At 44.4% G+C, this 19,544-nt stretch overlaps 1 protein-coding gene across 2 annotated transcripts; it reads right to left on the reverse strand.

Moving 5' to 3' along the window:
* Positions 1 to 393: 393 nt before the first annotated feature.
* stl3 (rhamnose binding lectin STL3) lies at positions 394 to 17,216 on the reverse strand. Of its 2 annotated transcripts, XM_036981845.1 has the most exons (18): positions 17,080 to 17,216; positions 16,752 to 16,787; positions 16,630 to 16,674; positions 16,367 to 16,502; positions 16,132 to 16,250; positions 14,861 to 14,905; positions 14,625 to 14,760; positions 14,446 to 14,548; positions 14,153 to 14,207; positions 3,548 to 3,652; positions 3,220 to 3,255; positions 3,098 to 3,142; positions 2,835 to 2,970; positions 2,600 to 2,718; positions 1,286 to 1,330; positions 1,050 to 1,185; positions 865 to 972; positions 394 to 631 (listed from the first exon to the last, which is right to left on the reverse strand). In XM_036981845.1, the coding sequence occupies exons 1-17, from the start codon at positions 17,108 to 17,110 to the stop codon at positions 867 to 869; spliced, it is 1,434 nt and encodes a 477-aa protein (XP_036837740.1). In that variant the 5' UTR covers positions 17,111 to 17,216; the 3' UTR covers positions 394 to 631; positions 865 to 866.
* Between the last annotated feature and the right edge of the window lie 2,328 nt (positions 17,217 to 19,544).

Genomic DNA, 19,544 nt, shown 5'->3' on the forward strand with positions numbered 1-19,544 from the left:
AACACATGCAAAATTGCAACTGTAATCCGAGATGTTTGATAATATTGTATTGCTCTGGAATAGGGACATGATCTACTTTTGAGGAAAACAGGCAGGTTTCTCGACTTTGAGAAGGCATTGCGTGATCATTAGCTTAGCAACCGTGTGACGCTTTATGACAACCAATGTGATTCGTCAAATGTTTGTGGGGCGTTATACGTTTCTCCTACTGTTCTCTAAAAATCAAAAGCAGCCTTAACAGGTTTTTCACAATATATCATCAACACGTATCCTGCTTCACAAGAGGATCCAGACTGCTTGACAATGAACAAGCAAAACATCTGTGATAACTAAAGCCATCCCTGCGTAGGCCAATCATATCACGTCTCTGTTCCTAATAAAGGACACATGTTCAGTAATATTGGTGTGACATTTATTAATGTACAAGAGGCAACTAGTATCGTCTTCCTGCCGCTTCATTTAATTCAGACCAACAACCACAGTTCAGAAATGGTGTTGAAGCATTTCTTAAACAATCTACACAGGTTTACAATGGTCATTGAAGTTGATTTGGAGGTTGGAGGAAAACAGCACAACCTGATGAAGATATCCCTGAAGCCTTGTACATCTTCAGGCTCCCCAGGAAGATATCCTGAAAGACAAATCGTCAGCAGGGTAGTCTAGTGGTTAGAGAGTTGGACTAGTAACCGAAAGGTTGCAAGTACAAATCACGAGCTGACAATGTACCAATCTGTCGTTCTGCCACTGAACAGTGGGTTGTCATTGAAAATAAGAATTTGTTCTTAACTGACTTGTCTAGTTAGATAAAGGTAAAATAAAATACAAATTCTAGTTCCCAGTCATGTGCACATATACAAAACTCACATTCAGTCACAGGTGTAAGCCACATCCAAGTACTTATAGGTTCCGACACAGGGGTCACCGAACACAGAGTTGGATACCTTGACGATACACTGGCGCTTTCCATCACACCTGTGTGTCAACAGGTAGAGGTTAACACCACAGCCAATGACTTCCTACAGCTAAATGCACGCTGAAGGTTTCCGTACCTTTCTGCCATTATGCTGGTGGTGGATTGGCTGTGGCAGTTGGTGTTTTTGAGTTGTTTATGTGGGCGCCCAATGGAACACACATCGTGTTGACGACGACCATAGTTGGCACGCTGAATACGGATCTCACCTCGATCTGAGGAAGAGAAAGGACAAACCTGGGTGTTGGTGTGGGCTAGTGACTAATATACACGGCACCACATGATTAAACTGTACGGTAGTGTTGACCAGCTTACCACATAGTAGTTGAGAATCAGAGCCTTCACATATGATGCTGCTTACTGCAAAGACAACACAGGAGTTACACCACTGGCCAGACACATTAAGACATACATTAGCCTGGTGAAGTGTTAGTGATGGGCACTAAAAGGGAATGTTGATTTCAGGTGCATTTTTTAAAAGTCATTATAAACTCGTTAGCATGAACCAAAGTACAAAAAGTTAGGCGCGTCATCTTCCACCGTTACCTTTTAGTTTCACTTCCTTATGAGCAGTTCTCAAAATGCTAACATGTTAAGCAAACTGGCTGGCTAGACCTAAACTGGTGAAAAAATAAAGTTGACCTGCTACACCTAATCTGTATTTCTACGCAGTTTGTGCCAGCTGTCAGATTGGCTATAAACCCTACAAAACTGTGGGAGTTGCACTAGCAAGTTACCGTTCACTGAAATATGGTAAACCTGATTAAGTGCACAAGCATCAAATAAACTTGAGACACTTCCCTTCCATGTTCTTGCTGGCTAATTGAGCTAGATATGTAAATATAACAAGGAACAGCAGCAGCATATGAGACAAGTCAAAAAAGTAACTGCATAAAGGTTCAATGCAGATAGTCAGGTAGTCATTCAGCAGTTATGGCTTGGGGAAGTAGAAGCCGTTCAAGGTCCTGTTGGTTCCAGACTTGGTGCATCCGTACCATTTGTTATGGGGTAGCAGAGACCAGTATAACTTGGGTGGCGCAAGTCAATGACAATGTAGGGCCTGCCGACACACGTGGTGTCGAAATCCTGATGCAGGGAGCGCGGCCTCTGATGTACTGGGCCGTACGCGATACCCTCTGTAGCACCTTGTGGTCAGATGCCATACCTAGTGGTGATGCAGCCAGTCAAAAAGCGCTCAATGGTGTAGAATTCATGATCGGAGGGCTGATACCAATCCTTTTAGCCTCCTGGCAGGGAAGGGCTCGGCCCTCCGTTTCCTGTAGTCCACTACCAGTTCCTTTGGCATCTTGGCACCACACTGCCAGGTCTCTGACCTCCCTATAGGCTACTCAAACTAAACAAGCTGCATATCCACAGCTTGCTAGGGTTAGTTAGCAGGTGAGGGTGGTTTACACTTGGAGAAACAAAAGCAAACAAGTTGGTACCATAGGGGAACCAACCCATTAAATTCCTTTTCTAGCAATCAGCTGAGCTTACTTTTTTACAAGATTAAAAGTGGGTAGGATTATTAAACAGTATCCCAACATGCCACAGTCATACCGACAATAAATCGAATCCAAATATCGGTGCCCACCACTAAATATTATTAGCACACATTCAGAGACTGACTTGTTTCATGCTGTTGGACACAGGAGTATTTGGTGTCCAGGTACTTATAAGTCCCGACACAGGGGTCTCCAAAAACGAAATTGGATGCAGGGACAATACACTCGCTCTTCCCACCGCATCTGTGTGTTTCAAAGACAGGTTGAGGTCATGAGTTCATACAGGTAAACACAACAAGTTCCAGCCATCTTGCTGGTGGTTGTTTACACTACAGCCAAGGAGTTACAGGTTCTAGTACCTTTCTGCCATCTTGCTGGTGGAGGATTGGCTGAGGCAGTTGGTGTCGGTGAGTTGGTGATCAGGGCGCCCAATAGAACACACATCGTGTTGACGACGACCGTAGTTCGCACGCTTGATATGGATCTTACCTCCATCTGAGGGAGATGGAGAACAGTGAGGCACGAAGGAGAGCCAAGTATGGGTCTCTATGATGTGGGCTAGTGACGCTAATCTACAGTATAAACGATCATAGGTGGTCGGTGAGTATACTGTTCAGCTTACCACATTGCAGTAAAGCATCAGAGCCTTCACACGTGATGCTGATTGCTGCCAGGACAAATAAACAGGAATTACACACCACTCACATTAACTTGGTTACATAGTATCATTATTACATACAGTACCTCCATCTGTTAGTGTGCAGCAAGCTGTAGCCAGCACTGAAACAACATCACACAGCTAGTTCAGCAACATTCAACATCATATGCACTTGGACCATGAAGCTAAAACTCAGCATTGGTCTCCATACTTGTGTATTTCAGTTATACTAAGTGTATTATAGTCAAGTTCAGCATTTGGTCTCATATTCCATGCTTTGAATACCTTTTTGCCCAAAAGGAACTGAATGTCCCTCAAATCATACTACATGTACTTCTTTTTACTCACAAATACAAACATTGTAATATATATTTAAATTCTAATCTGCATCAGATACAGATTTTGTATACTCACATGTGACCACCGTCAGTCTCAAAATGCACATGATGCCAGGTACAGGAGTGGTACTGACAGAGAAAATGCAACTGATGATAACAAGATCCAATACACCCGGTATTTATGTTATGTGACATGTCTTAATTTACCCAGGTGTATCTATTTGTCTCCAGGTGCACCTCATTCAAATTAGGGGCCAGCGTTTGCCGGTCAAAACCTGGCTATTGAGTCAGTCTCATGGAGTTAGATAGAGGACTCTATATGGATGGAATCCATGTAGGCATGAACATTGCCACTGAGGGCTTCCAGCAAAGTAGCCATCTAGGTGGAGCTGCATCATTAAGGAAGAATTACACGGCCACGTTCAGTCGCAAAACCTTTGAGCATTGCAGATATACATTTCATGAATAGAGACAACGTATTTCCTTAATAATCTCCATGTCGGGGAGACATATTTGTTCAATATAGCATATTTTTATCTGAACCTTCCATAAGGTTGCATCCTGGCTAACGCTCCCCATTATTCAATCCGAGTAATCAGGAGGGATCAGCCAATTAATTATACTCTTGAGCAAACACTGCATAACTGTAGGTGGCATTAAATTGCCAACTTTGGCTTCATACAGTACCTTTTAAAACAACACACTCTGTGATGGTGTGCAGCCTTCAAATTTGTTTACCAACTCATAGAAATTATAGAAGACAATGGACTACTTTAATAACATGTAATTACATTTGTTATTTGATTTGAATGGAGCTGCCCTTGCGCTCACGTACTCCATAATGGGACACATATAAAGATGATATACTGTGACTATCATTCTCTATGGTCCGATCCCTACGATGTGTTGTTCTGGTGGCTGAGTGTGTGTCCGTCCTCTTCCTCTCAACCGTCCATTCTCAGGGCTGCTGGACAGGTGCCTTGCCCGTCAACGTTGCAGCCCTTTGGGTGTTGCACTTATCAGGCTTCACCGCCATGGACCAGAAAGGCTGGTCCTAGTCATTTTGTGCATTTATATGTTCCCAGTTGCCACTCCTGTGAAGGGAGACCGCTGCGCTTGAAGGCAGTTTGGTGACCACAGAACCCAGTACAGGTACTCTATTGTAAACATTATTAAAGTGAACCGTGTTGAATGACTATGTACATATGGCAGCAGTCTCTATGGTACAGGGTAGAGTACCAAGTGGTATCAACCCTGTACCCTGCTTTTATTAGTGACTAAGTTTGGGCAGGGTGCTTGGAGGAGGTCGGCTAGAGGAGACGATTTTAACGTTCGATGGACTGGAGTAAGAAACTTCTATCTCTTGGTCACAGCTTTGATGCTCCTGTACTATCACCTCCTTCTGGATGGTAGCAGGGTGAACAGGCCATGGCTCGAGTGGCTGAGGTCCTTGATGATCTTCTTGGCCTATCTGTGACACCGAGCGCTGTAGGTGTCCTGGAGGGCAGGCAGTGTGCTCCCGGTGATGCGTTGGGCTGACCGCACCACCATTTGGGGAGCCCTTTGGTTGCAATTGCCGTACTAGGCGTTGACACAGCCCTACAGCAACCTCTCAATGGTGCACCTGTAGAAGTTCATGAGGCTCTTACAGGACAAGCCAACTTTCTTCAGCCTCCTGATGTTGAGTAGGCGCTGTTGCGCCTTCATCACATTGTCTCTGTGAATGCATAATTTCAGGTTGATTGTGATGTGCACGCCGAGTAACTTGAAGCTTTTCGTCCTCTCCAGTGCGACCCTGTAGAATTTGATGGGGACTAGCTCTCTCTGCTGTCTACTGTAATCCACAATCATCTCCATTGTTTTGTTGACATTGAGGGAGAGGTTATTTTCCTGGCACCATTCCGTCAGGGTCCTCACATCCTCCCTGTATGCCGTCTTGTCGTTGTTGGATATCAGGCCTACCACTGTTGTCAGCAAACTTGATGATTGAGTTGCCACTCAGTCATGGGTGAACAGGGAGTACAAGAGGAGGTTGAGCACACACCCTTTTTGTTCCACAGTCTTGAGGATCAGCGTTGCGAAGGTGTTGTTGCCTACCTTCACACCCGAGGTCAGTATGTCTGCCCAGCTGCAAAGGGCGGGGTTGAGACCAATTGTCCAAGCTTGGTGATGTGGTATGATTCTGCTATTTTCTTTACATTTGATCCGGAACCCCTAACAGAAGCTAGCCAGCTAACTAGCTACTAGCTAGTAGTCAGCTTGCCACTGCTAGTGGTCATCAGCTACCTTTAGCCAAGGACATCTCTCGCCAGTCTGCACAGCCCGACTCAAACCAGAGCTAATCGGGCTTCTTTTTCTCCATATCTCTGGATTCCTACCTCAAGCTCTGAACCTTTTCAACTATGTCATCGTAGCTAGCTAGCTGCTATCCGATTGGCTTCTCCTGGCTAACGTCTCTGTCCCGAAGCAACCACCAATTAGCCTGGAGCTAGCCTATGCTAGGCCCATCTCCCAGCTAGCTGAAGAGGTCAATCAGCCACTCCTTAAGCTACAATACCTATTTTGCCAATTGGCCTGGACCCCTTTAATTGCCGATATGGAGCCCTGCCGATCCATCACGACTGGACAACTGACGTATTCCGCCCGAGGGGGTTTCAACTGGCTCCCCCGTCGCGACGTCCCCTGAATGCCCATCTGCTAGCCTGCAATCCGCGGCTCGCTAGCTGTCCAGAGCACACCGGACTGTCAGCTGAAGAAGTCCATCAGACAAGTTTTGGGGGGCTACTGTACATATTTTGAAAATTGGCCTGGACCCTTTTACTGCACAGAGTCCTGCTGATCCATGTCTCAATTGTCTCAAGGCTTAAAAATCCTTGTTTAACCAATCACCTACCCTTCATGTACACTGATTGAAGTGGATTTTACAAGGGACATCAATAAGGGATCAAAGCTTCCACCTGGATTCACCTGGTCAGTCTATGTAATGTTTTGTATACTCAGTGTATATATACTGTATATATATTTATTTTTTATTCATATTTTTGTTTACCCTGACATTGCTCATTCTGATATTTCTTAATTGCTTTATTAACATTTTTGGGGATTTGTGTTAATTGTTTTGTAATGTTAGGTATTACTGCACTTTAACTAAAGCTTGTAACATGCACATTTTGCTGCACCTGCAATAACATGTGCAAAATATCTGTAGTCAGTAGTCTGATGGATTGTAGAAAGAAACGGTCTCTAAGCCAGTTGGAATCAGATTGCATACACCAATGTGGTCTGCCCGACGATAAGGGAGAGAAGAGTTTGTGGTTGATTTGTGTGGGGTCCTTGATAATGCTGCATGCCTTCCTCAGGCAGATGTCCTGGATGGGTGAGGGCACGGTCCCAGTGATGTACTTCACAACCCGCTGGAGTGCCTTGCAGTTGTGGACGGAGGAATTGCCATTCCAGGCCATGATGCATCCCCTCAGGACGGTGGTGCAGTAGTAGTATTTAGAGAGGAGGCAGCATGCCAAATTTCATCAGCCACCTTAGGAAGTAGAGACGCTGTTGTCATGTTGGTCCATGACGAGTCCGCAGTGATGTGGATCAGGGTATGTTCCATCCTCTGCTTCCAGAAGTCAACAATCAAATCCTTTGAAGCACCTGGTCATTCAGAGCAGCAAGAGTTCTCCTTGATGACTTGGTATTGTCTACCTCGGAGCGAACATAGAATAAGTTAAGCTCGTCTGAGAGGGAGGTTTTGGTGGGCATCGCACAGCAGGATTGCCTTTTTCAGTCTGTGATAGTCTGAAGTCCTTGCCACGCGACGCAAGTTTGAGTTGTCGGACATCAATTAAAGTTTCAGTCTTGTCTTTTTGTATCCTAATTTATTTTTGGAGCTCGTACCTGCTAGGCATTGCACACCACCAGGTCATCATGTTCGTTCTGCTGACATCGAATGCTACAGTATGGAATATCTCCGTTCATCCAGGGTTTTTGGTTTAGACCTGTAGGGATTTTTATTGTGGGCACATCATCATCAACACATTTCCTAATAAGGACTGTGACTGATGATGTAGGTTCTTCAATGTTGATGAATGAGTCCTGGGTGGACTGTCTTTTTTTACCCCCTTTTTCTCCAATTCAATGGCCCAGACAAGAGACGTATATGTGGCAGGGTCCACAGGCAATTACGTACTACAAATGTATTCATAAAATGTCTGGATGTTTACAATTTCAGTGATTCTCTTAGAAATGGGTAAAAGTACTGTATAGCAACCCCAGGTGTATAATAGTAAATAGCAGCTACTTCTCAGAGAGTTTTGAATTGTCAAGAAGAGTTAAACAGGGGGGTCCGCTGTCACCATATCTATTCATTATGGCTCTCGAAATGCTAGCTATTAATTCATTTCAAATAACAACATTAGAGGATTATAAATCCAAGGCTTAAAAACAAAGGTGTCCATGTATGCCGATGACTCAAGTTTTATATTTAATCTGCTAGCTAGATCCCTGCAATGTCTCATTGAAGATCTAGCTAACTTTTCTGGACTCAAACCTAATTATGTGTACAATATTACGTATTGGATCTTTAAAAAAATACAACTTTTACATTACTATGCAGTTCATATTTAAAAAATGGGCTGACGGTGAAGCAGAAATGCTTGGTATTCATTAAAATATATATATTATTAAATGAGTCCTACACAATGAATTTCATTAGAAAACAGACAAGATCCTGCAACCATGTAGAGGTAATACTTGTCTATTCACGGAACATTTTCCCTGATTAACTCCTTAGTCATATCTCAGTTTACTCACTTACTTATGGCGCTGCCTACTCCTGATGATTTGTTTTTCAAATCGTATGAGCAAAACATACTTAGCTTTATCTGGGATTCTAAACCAGACAAGATACAGTGTGAATATCTATATTTATACATTTGTATATTTTTATTTAAATAGGTAAGTTGTCTGAGAACCCATACTCATTTACAGCAACAACCTGGGGAATAGTTACAGGGTAGAAGAGGGGGGATGAGTGAGCCAATTATAAAACAGGGATGATTAAGTGGCCATGATGGTATGAAGGACAGATTGGGAATTTAGCCAGGACATTGTGGTTAACACCCCTACTCTTGCGATCAGTGCCATGGGATCTTTAGTGACCACAGAGAGTCAGGACACCCATTTAACGTCACATCCAAAAGACGGCCTTTGGTCATTAGGATATGTTTTAGACAAGAGGAAAGGGTGCCTCCTACTGACCCTCCAACACCACTTCCAGAAGCATCTGTTCTCCCATCCAGGGACTTACCAGGACCAACTCTGCTTAGCTAAGCTTCAGAAGCAAACCAACAGTGGGATTTTTTATTTTACCTTTATTTAACTAGGCAAGTCAGTTAAGAACAAATTCTTATTTTCAATGACGGCCTAGGAACAGTGGGTTAACTGCCTGTTCAGGGGCAGAACGACAGATTGTCAGCTCAGGGATTTGAACTTGCAACCTTTCAGTTACTAGTCCAACACTCTAACCACTAGGCTACCCTGGCTATATAAGGAATATGATTTGAGTGTTGTGAGATTATTAAATATAAAAGCACTAAACATCTCTTGAATCTTCACTTATTCAAAAGTTGTATTTGAACCCTAAATGGTTCTCAAGTAAACTACTAAGAAAAGCTAATCCACTGTTTAAATAGCCTTTTGCCTGTGTACAGATTTCATTGTCTCATTTTTGATTGACTGCAAATGATACCTTTTTCAAAGTCTCTCTCTTTCTCAAACAAGAATTGTAGAGCTGGCTACAATTTCAAATTCATCCCCCTGAAAAGATAGAACAAATATTATGGCTGAATATAAATGTGCTGGGTGATGAAAGACCTGTATTTATGGGAAACCAGTTTGAAAAGGCTATTTTGTTTTTAAATTATATTGTAAATTGGAACGGTTGAGTTGTCTTTCATGGAGTTATCAGAATTATCTGGAAAGGTCTGCTCAGTCCAAGATTATAACCAATTGACTACAGCATTACCCCAAAAATGGAGGCTTGTGGCAGCAGAAGGAGGTAGGGAAGTGGTCTGTCTGCCAAATATAAATGATCAGAACTTGGAGGAATAAAAATATCATAAATAGGAATGTATACCAGTTTCATTTGAGGACCAGGATGTTGATATCAGTGTCATTTAGATTGCAAAATAGTTGGGAAGATCTATTTGATTTAACCGATTCCATGGTACAGGGTGTATTCAAGACTTGTGCTTTTCAGCTAATGCAGATTTGTGAGAATACAGAATCAATTGACCATTTCTTTTAGTATTACCCTCAAGTAGCTTCTCAGGAATGGTTGAAAATGCAAAACATTGATCTAAAATTGACCCTATATATAGTACTATTGGAGATCTGTTTCTCAACTCAATCTGTAGTCTATTCAATAGAAATTGTATGTTAATCACAGCATAGTTGAAATATATATGCTGCGTAGAAATCCAAAGTGTGTGGCCAGCAGAGACAGGTGGGATGGGCTAAGGGAAGCTGAGGTTTGGGATGTGGAATTGGAGATAAGGGGGAGTGGAGTTGCTGGGCAAAGGATAGAATGACAGATGTAAAATAAACTCCAAATTAAACAAATACATTTGAATGACACTGAGGGGCTTTGTTGATATAGTTGAGGCTAATGCCATGCAGGTGTTTGTACAAATGCATACACATTAAAATGCTCATAGATGGACATAATTCCATACATCGTTGGCCTTGCTGTTACATTGGCCTGGATGTTTCTTGTTCATTGGTGGTGCATGGGGCAGGGAATTGGAATTAAATGTATTTCTCCTCAGGGTGGAATCTGATGTATGAGGGGCAGCTCTTAGAGGGCTGTATCGGTCAGGTCCCCATTTGATATTGTGGGAGATCTGTCGATGTGCCCTTGACCCTTTGTGTCTCTGGATAAGAGGCTGTTAGTAAGTAAGTTTATTACGAGATGAAATCATCTCTGGCTGAATTTACACGTCACGGTAACATTCAGTTCAGGAAGGCAACTCCTATGACTAACTGGGAATGGGACGCAAGCGTAGGATTGATCACCCTGTCACTGGCCGCCTTTGGGGAGGGTTTATAGTGTGAAACGCCGAAACACCCTAGGAACCAAAGGTACACTACTGACGATGCACTCCCCACATTTCACCAGGCTCACTGTTCATGAACTCTTGGAAGTGCTTGCACAAAGGATAGTAATATCCCATCCTGTGTTCTTGGAATCTGAATATCTGGACTTGTCCAGTGACTGCTGAGAAAGATCAGCTGACAACAGGGGAAAGTCCTTGTGGCGGCACGGAGAGACGGCTGACAGGAGGGAATAGACCCCACTGGGACAGTCATGGGGTAGCTTCCCATGCATGTTGGAAACACCCGCTTTAGCTACAGAAAGTCAACATACGAGAATACCCCTAGAGTCTGCGGGGGCGGAAGATGACTCATCGGCTGACAACATGGTAACGACTGGACCGGAAACAACTACGAGTAATGAGAGCACAGCACAAGAGAACACTACAGCAACTGTCACAAGTTCCGCTGCAACAGCGGGCCACAAACAGATGCAGGTATGTGTCTGTAGTTGGAGGAAAGTTACATCACACCATGGGTTGAGGATCCACCAGGGGAAGAAGGGGTGTTGGGTAAAGAGAGACAGAGGCCTCGCATTGATTACTTTCTTCGAAAGCGATCAAATCAGTCGAATGATGCACAGCAACTGGACGCAAGCCATAGTTTGCAGTGCATCAGTACCACTGTCATGGAGGACGTAAACTCAAGCACCGAAGTAACAACTGAGGTGGAACCAACAACAGGAGTGGAACTCACCGAGCCTCCCAGACCTGCAGTCGAGAGGAGACTACCAGGGCACAGACCGTATGTGAAGTGGCCTGGCGCCAGTAACAAGAAGTTGTGGGAAACAGTGAATACTGACTTTATCTTGACCCTCGAAACTTCGAGGCACAGTGGAGAAGAAGTTGGAGAGGATGGGGGACATCTATGAGTACGGGGCAGAAAGCTTTGGAGTGCAAGAGGCAAAAGGCAGGAGAAAGGTTCCAACCCCACCAGTTTCCAGGAGGCAACAAGAAATCAAGCGCCTCGTTCAAGAAAGGAGACAGCTTAAGAAACAGTGGAAGAAGGCCTCGGAAGTGGAAAAGGAGGGCATAGAGGCACTTCAGGCTGACATCAAAACCCGGTTGGCATCCCTTCGTAGAGCAGAGAACCTACAGAAACGCAGAAGGAAGAAAGAACAAACTAGAACTCGATTCTATAAAGATCCCTCCAAGTTCCTTAAAAGTCTCTTCACGAAAGAAAAAAGTGGAGCTCTAAAAACAACAAAGAAAGACCTAGAGGAGCACAAACTTTGACTCAAAGCGACATGAACATCTGGCCATCCCATCAGATATCCCACCCATTGAACCCCCGGAACATCATATTGAGACCAGCCCTCCGACATGGAAAGAGGTGGAAAACACAGTTCGACAGGCAAGAACAGCATCAGCCCCGGGGCCAAATGGAGTCCCGTACAAAGTGTATAAGAACGCACCAGACGTCCTGAGGTTCCTCTGGAGGCTTATGAGAACAGCTTGGCAAAATAAGATAATACCCAAAGTGTGGCATAGGGTAGGCGGGGTCTTGATCCCTAAGGAGAAGGATGCAGTAAACATCAGCCAATTCCGCCCAATCTCCTTACTGAATGTCGAGGGTAAAATCTTCTTTAGGGTCATTGCCCAGAGGATGGCCGAGTACCCGCAAAGAAATGCGTACGTCGATACATCTGTACAGAAGGCAGGAATATCTGGGTTCTCTGGCTGCTTGGAACATTCCAACATGATCTGGCACCAGATCCAAATGGCCAAGGTGGAGAAAAGGGACCTCCATGTAGTCTTCCTCGACCTCGCCAATGCATTTGGCTCTGTGCCCCATGAACTCCTGTGGTCTGCCTTCAGATTTTTCAACATACCGGACACCATCACAACCCTGGTGAAGTCCCACTTCCAGGATCTGCAGTTCTGCTACACAACCTCATGGCAGTGCCTGAATGTAGGTATAATGGCGGGATGTACCATTTCTCCGTTGGCATTCATAATGGCAATGGAGGTTATCAGATCCTCAAAATGGGTTGCTGGTGGACAGTGAGTCGACTGGTTTCCGCCTCCCGCCACTCAGAGCCTACATTACAACATTGACCACCAGTCCCATGCACCAGGAGAATGCTCAGAAAACTTGAAGAACATCAGCTGGGCCCGTATGAAGATTAAACCATCCAAGTCACGCAGCATCTCAATTGTGAAGGGAGAACTCTCTGACCTGAAATTCATCGGAGATGACCAACTCCCAACAGTGTCTGAGCAGCCGCTAAAAAGCCTTGGAATGTGTTATGATGCAAGCCTGAAGGACAAAGACCAGGTGCAACAGCTGTGCAAAGACATTAGTAGCCTACAGTACATCGACAACACCCAGCTACCTGGAAAGTTAAAGGCCTGGTGTCTGCAGTTTGGTCTCCTACAACGGGTGTTGTGGCCCCTAGCAGAGTATGAGGTGCCAATCTCAACAGTGGAGAAGATGGAAAGAGGAGTCACAGGCTACTTAAAGTGGCTCGGAGTTCCACGATGCCTTACCACCATAGGCCTCTATGGAGATGGTGTCCTCAAGCTGCCCCTCAAGTCTATCAGAGGAATTCAAGTGTGCAAAAAACCAGGCTCCAGATGACACTGAATGAATCTCGAGACCCAGTAGTGAGCATCAACACGCCGACCTTGGCAACTGGGCGCAAATGGAGGCCAGGAAAAGCAGTCCAGGAGGCAACAGCAGCCCTCAGACATGACATTGTGGGTCATTGTGGGGGACACCCCTGCCATGCATAGTCCCATGGGATGTTGGCTAACAACAAGGCAACTCCTATGACTAATTGGGAATGGGGACGCAAGCGTAGGATTGATCATTCTGTCGCTGGCCGCCATTGGGGAGGGTGCATAGTGCGAAAGGCCGTAACACGCTAGGAACCAAAGGTACACTGACGGTGCGCTCCCCAAATTTCACCAGGCTCACTGTTCATGAACTCTTGGAAGTGCTTGCACCAAAGGATAGTAACATCTCATCCTGTGTTCTTGGAATCAGGAGCCTACCACTTAGCAATCAAGGTTTGTAAGGACTACACATTGTATAAAAATGTCTTACCCAGCCTGCTTTGTGACCAGATTAGCTGGTGATGCATACAAATTAGGACCATTAAGGCTGCTGATGTCATAAGTACTACCTGTCAGTGAGTTGAGACCCGGGTACAATTGATTTAAAAATAGTTTGACCATCCAGATCATACCGCCTGAGGTGGTCAGGAAAGTGATCACAATGAGTATTTAACTTGCCTACAACTGCCTAAAGGTGGGCACAGATTAGACATCAAGACAAAGGCACGTTAGCCCCAGGTACAAATGAGTCCGGTGAAAAGCTTGTAAGAGAGAATAAAGGACACATGTTCAGTAATATTGGTGTGACATTTATTAATGTACAAGAGGCAACTAGTATCGTCTTCCTGCCGCTTCATTTAATTCAGACCAACAACCACAGTTCAGAAATGGTGTTGAAGCATTTCTTAAACAATCTACACAGGTTTACAATGGTCATTGAAGTTGATTTGGAGGTTGGAGGAAAACAGCACAACCTGATGAAGATATCCCTGAAGCCTTGTACATCTTCAGGCTCCCCAGGAAGATATCCTGAAAGACAAATCGTCAGCAGGGTAGTCTAGTGGTTAGAGAGTTGGACTAGTAACCGAAAGGTTGCAAGTACAAATCACGAGCTGACAATGTACCAATCTGTCGTTCTGCCACTGAACAGTGGGTTGTCATTGAAAATAAGAATTTGTTCTTAACTGACTTGTCTAGTTAGATAAAGGTAAAATAAAATACAAATTCTAGTTCCCAGTCATGTGCACATATACAAAACTCACATTCAGTCACAGGTGTAAGCCACATCCAAGTACTTATAGGTTCCGACACAGGGGTCACCGAACACAGAGTTGGATACCTTGACGATACACTGGCGCTTTCCATCACACCTGTGTGTCAACAGGTAGAGGTTAACACCACAGCCAATGACTTCCTACAGCTAAATGCACACTGAAGGTTTCGTACCTTTCTGCCATTATGCTGGTGGTGGATTGGCTGAGGCAGTTGGTGTTTTTGAGTTGTTTATGTGGGCGCCCAATGGAACACACATCGTGTTGACGACGACCATAGTTGGCACGCTGAATACGGATCTCACCTCGATCTGAGGAAGAGAAAGGACAAACCTGGGTGTTGGTGTGGGCTAATGACTAATATACACGGCGCCACATGATTAAACTGTACGGTAGTGTTGACCAGCTTACCACATAGTAGTTGAGAATCAGAGCCTTCACATATGATGCTGCTTACTGCAAAGACAACACAGGAGTTACACCACTGGCCAGACACATTAAGACATACATTAGCCTGGTGAAGTGTTAGTGATGGGCACTAAAAGGGAATGTTGATTTCAGGTGCATTTTTTAAAAGTCATTATAAACTCGTTAGCATGAACCAAAGTACAAAAAGTTAGGCGCGTCATCTTCCACCGTTACCTTTTAGTTTCACTTCCTTATGAGCAGTTCTCAAAATGCTAACATGTTAAGCAAACTGGCTGGCTAGACCTAAACTGGTGAAAAAATAAAGTTGACCTGCTACACCTAATCTGTATTTCTACGCAGTTTGTGCCAGCTGTCAGATTGGCTATAAACCCTACAAAACTGTGGGAGTTGCGCTAGCAAGTTACCGTTCACTGAAACATGGTAAACCAGATTAACCCTTCCATGTTCTTGCTGGCTAATTGAGCTAGATATGTCAATTTAAAGGAACAGCAGCAGCATATGAGACAAGTCAAAAGTTACTGCAAGAAGGGTCAATGCAGAGAGTCGGGTAGTAACTCAGCAGTTATGGCTTGGTGGAAGTAGAAGCCGTTCAGGGTCCTGTTGGTTCCAGACTTGGTACATCCGTACCATTTGTTATGGAGTAACAGAGACCAGTATAACTTGGGTTGCGCGAGTTATTGACAATGTAGGGCCTGCTGACACACGTGGTGTCGAAATCCTGATGCAGGGAGCGCGGCCTCCGACGTACTGGGCCGTAAGCGATACCCTCTGTAGAACCTTGTGGTCAGATGCCATACCTAGTGGTGATGCAGCCAGTCAAGAAGCTTTCAATGGTGTAGAATTCAGGATCGGAGGGCTGATACCAATCCTTTCAGCCTCCTGGCAGGGAAGGGCTCAGCCCTCAGTTTCCTGTAGTCCACTACCAGTTCCTTTGGCATCTTGGCACCACACTGCCAGGTCTCTGACCTCCCTATAGGCTACTCAAACTAAACAAGCTGCATATCCACAGCTTGCTAGGGTTAGTTAGCAGGTGAGGGTGGTTTACACTTGGAGAAACAAAAGCAAACAAGTTGGTACCATAGGGGAACCAACCCATTAAATTCCTTTTCTAGCAATCAGCTGAGCTTACTTTTTTACAAGATTAAAAGTGGGTAGGATTATTAAACAGTATCCCAACGTCATACCGACAATAAATCGAATCCAAATATCGGTGCCCACCACTAAATATTATTAGCACACATTCAGAGACTGACTTGTTTCATGCTGTTGGACACAGGAGTATTTGGTGTCCAGGTACTTATAAGTCCCGACACAGGGGTCTCCAAAAACGAAATTGGATGCAGGGACAATACACTCGCTCTTCCCACCGCATCTGTGTGTTTCAAAGACAGGTTGAGGTCATGAGTTCATACAGGTAAACACAACAAGTTCCAGCCATCTTGCTGGTGGTTGTTTACACTACAGCCAAGGAGTTACAGGTTCTAGTACCTTTCTGCCATCTTGCTGGTGGAGGATTGGCTGAGGCAGTTGGTGTCGGTGAGTTGGTGATCAGGGCGCCCAATAGAACACACATCGTGTTGACGACGACCGTAGTTCGCACGCTTGATATGGATCTTACCTCCATCTGAGGGAGATGGAGAACAGTGAGGCACGAAGGAGAGCCAAGTATGGGTCTCTATGATGTGGGCTAGTGACGCTAATCTACAGTATAAACGATCATAGGTGGTCGGTGAGTATACTGTTCAGCTTACCACATTGCAGTAAAGCATCAGAGCCTTCACACGTGATGCTGATTGCTGCCAGGACAAATAAACAGGAATTACACACCACTCACATTAACTTGGTTACGTAGTATCATTATTACATACAGTACCTCCATCTGTTAGTGTGCAGCAAGCTGTAGCCAGCACTGAAACAACATCACACAGCTAGTTCAGCAACATTCAACATCATATGCACTTGGACCATGAAGCTAAAACTCAGCATTGGTCTCCATACTTGTGTATTTCAGTTATACTAAGTGTATTATAGTCAAGTTCAGCATTTGGTCTCATATTCCATGCTTTGAATACCTTTTTGCCCAAAAGGAACTGAATGTCCCTCAAATCATACTACATGTACTTCTTTTTACTCACAAATACAAACATTGTAATATATATTTAAATTCTAATCTGCATCAGATACAGATTTTGTATACTCACATGTGACCACCGTCAGTCTCAAAATGCACATGATGCCAGGTACAGGAGTGGTACTGACAGAGAAAATGCAACTGATGATAACAAGATCCAATACACCCGGTATTTATGTTATGTGACATGTCTTAATTTACCCAGGTGTATCTATTTGTCTCCAGGTGCACCTCATTCAAATTAGGGGCCAGCGTTTGCCGGTCAAAACCTGGCTATTCAGTCAGTCTCATGGAGTTAGATAGAGGACTCTATATGGATGGAATCCATGTAGGCATGAACATTGCCACTGAGGGCTTCCAGCAAAGTAGCCATCTAGGTGGAGCTGCATCATTAAGGAAGAATTACACGGCCACGTTCAGTCGCAAAACCTTTGAGCATTGCAGATATACATTTCATGAATAGAGACAACGTATTTCCTTAATAATCTCCATGTCGGGGAGACATATTTGTTCAATATAGCATATTTTTATCTGAACCTTCCATAAGGTTGCATCCTGGCTAACGCTCCCCATTATTCAATCCGAGTAATCAGGAGGGATCAGCCAATTAATTATACTCTTGAGCAAACACTGCATAACTGTAGGTGGCATTAAATTGCCAACTTTGGCTTCATACAGTACCTTTTCAAACAACACACTCTGGATTCCTACCTCAAGCTCTGAACCTTTTCAACTATGTCATCGTAGCTAGCTAGCTGCTATCCGATTGGCTTCTCCTGGCTAACGTCTCTGTCCCGAAGCAACCACCAATTAGCCTGGAGCTAGCCTATGCTAGGCCCATCTCCCAGCTAGCTGAAGAGGTCAATCAGCCACTCCTTAAGCTACAATACCTATTTTGCCAATTGGCCTGGACCCCTTTAATTGCCGATATGGAGCCCTGCCGATCCATCACGACTGGACAACTGACGTATTCCGCCCGAGGGGGTTTCAACTGGCTCCCCCGTCGCGACGTCCCCTGAATGCCCATCTGCTAGCCTGCAATCCGCGGCTCGCTAGCTGTCCAGAGCACACCGGACTGTCAGCTGAAGAAGTCCATCAGACAAGTTTTGGGGGGCTACTGTACATATTTTGAAAATTGGCCTGGACCCTTTTACTGCACAGAGTCCTGCTGATCCATGTCTCAATTGTCTCAAGGCTTAAAAATCCTTGTTTAACCAATCACCTACCCTTCATGTACACTGATTGAAGTGGATTTTACAAGGGACATCAATAAGGGATCAAAGCTTCCACCTGGATTCACCTGGTCAGTCTATGTAATGTTTTGTATACTCAGTGTATATATATATACTGTATATATATTTATTTTTCATTCATATTTTTGTTTACCCTGACATTGCTCATTCTGATATTTCTTAATTGCTTTATTAACATTTTTGGGGATTTGTGTTAATTGTTTTGTAACATGCACATTTTGCTGCACCTGCAATAACATGTGCAAAATATCTGTAGTCAGTAGTCTGATGGATTGTAGAAAGAAACGGTCTCTAAGCCAGTTGGAATCAGATTGCATGCACCAATATAGGTCTGCCCGACGATAAGGGAGAGAAGAATTTGTGGTTGATTTGTGTGGGGTCCTTGATAATGCTGCATGCCTTCCTCAGGCAGATGTCCTGGATGGGTGAGGGCACGGTCCCAGTGATGTACTTCACAACCCGCTGGAGTGCCTTGCAGTTGTGGACGGAGGAATTGCCATTCCAGGCCATGATGCATCCCCTCAGGACGGTGGTGCAGTAGTAGTATTTAGAGAGGAGGCAGCATGCCAAATTTCATCAGCCACCTTAGGAAGTAGAGACGCTGTTGTCATGTTGGTCCATGACGAGTCCGCAGTGATGTGGATCAGGGTATGTTCCATCCTCTGCTTCCAGAAGTCAACAATCAAATCCTTTGAAGCACCTGGTCATTCAGAGCAGCAAGAGTTCTCCTTGATGACTTGGTATTGTCTACCTCGGAGCGAACATAGAATAAGTTAAGCTCGTCTGAGAGGGAGGTTTTGGTGGGCATCGCACAGCAGGATTGCCTTTTTCAGTCTGTGATAGTCTGAAGTCCTTGCCACGCGACGCAAGTTTGAGTTGTCGGACATCAATTAAAGTTTCAGTCTTGTCTTTTTGTATCCTAATTTATTTTTGGAGCTCGTACCTGCTAGGCATTGCACACCACCAGGTCATCATGTTCGTTCTGCTGACATCGAATGCTACAGTATGGAATATCTCCGTTCATCCAGGGTTTTTGGTTTAGACCTGTAGGGATTTTTATTGTGGGCACATCATCATCAACACATTTCCTAATAAGGACTGTGACTGATGATGTAGGTTCTTCAATGTTGATGAATGAGTCCTGGGTGGACTGTCTTTTTTTACCCCCTTTTTCTCCAATTCAATGGCCCAGACAAGAGACGTATATGTGGCAGGGTCCACAGGCAATTACGTACTACAAATGTATTCATAAAATGTCTGGATGTTTACAATTTCAGTGATT

This window comes from Oncorhynchus mykiss, chromosome 7 (genome assembly GCF_013265735.2).
Source record: "Oncorhynchus mykiss isolate Arlee chromosome 7, USDA_OmykA_1.1, whole genome shotgun sequence".
Lineage (NCBI taxonomy): Eukaryota > Metazoa > Chordata > Actinopteri > Salmoniformes > Salmonidae > Oncorhynchus > Oncorhynchus mykiss.

Coding starts and splice junctions, on each gene's coding strand:
- stl3 (XM_036981845.1), bottom strand. CDS start 17,110: ATGTGCATTTTGAGACTGACGGTGGTCACAT. Junction 16,675..16,751: donor CTGCACACTAACAGATGGAG/GTACTGTATGTA, acceptor TTGTCCTGGCAG/CAATCAGCATCACGTGTGAA. Junction 3,653..14,152: donor TTCAGGGATATCTTCATCAG/GTTGTGCTGTTT, acceptor GTCACATAACAT/AAATACCGGGTGTATTGGAT.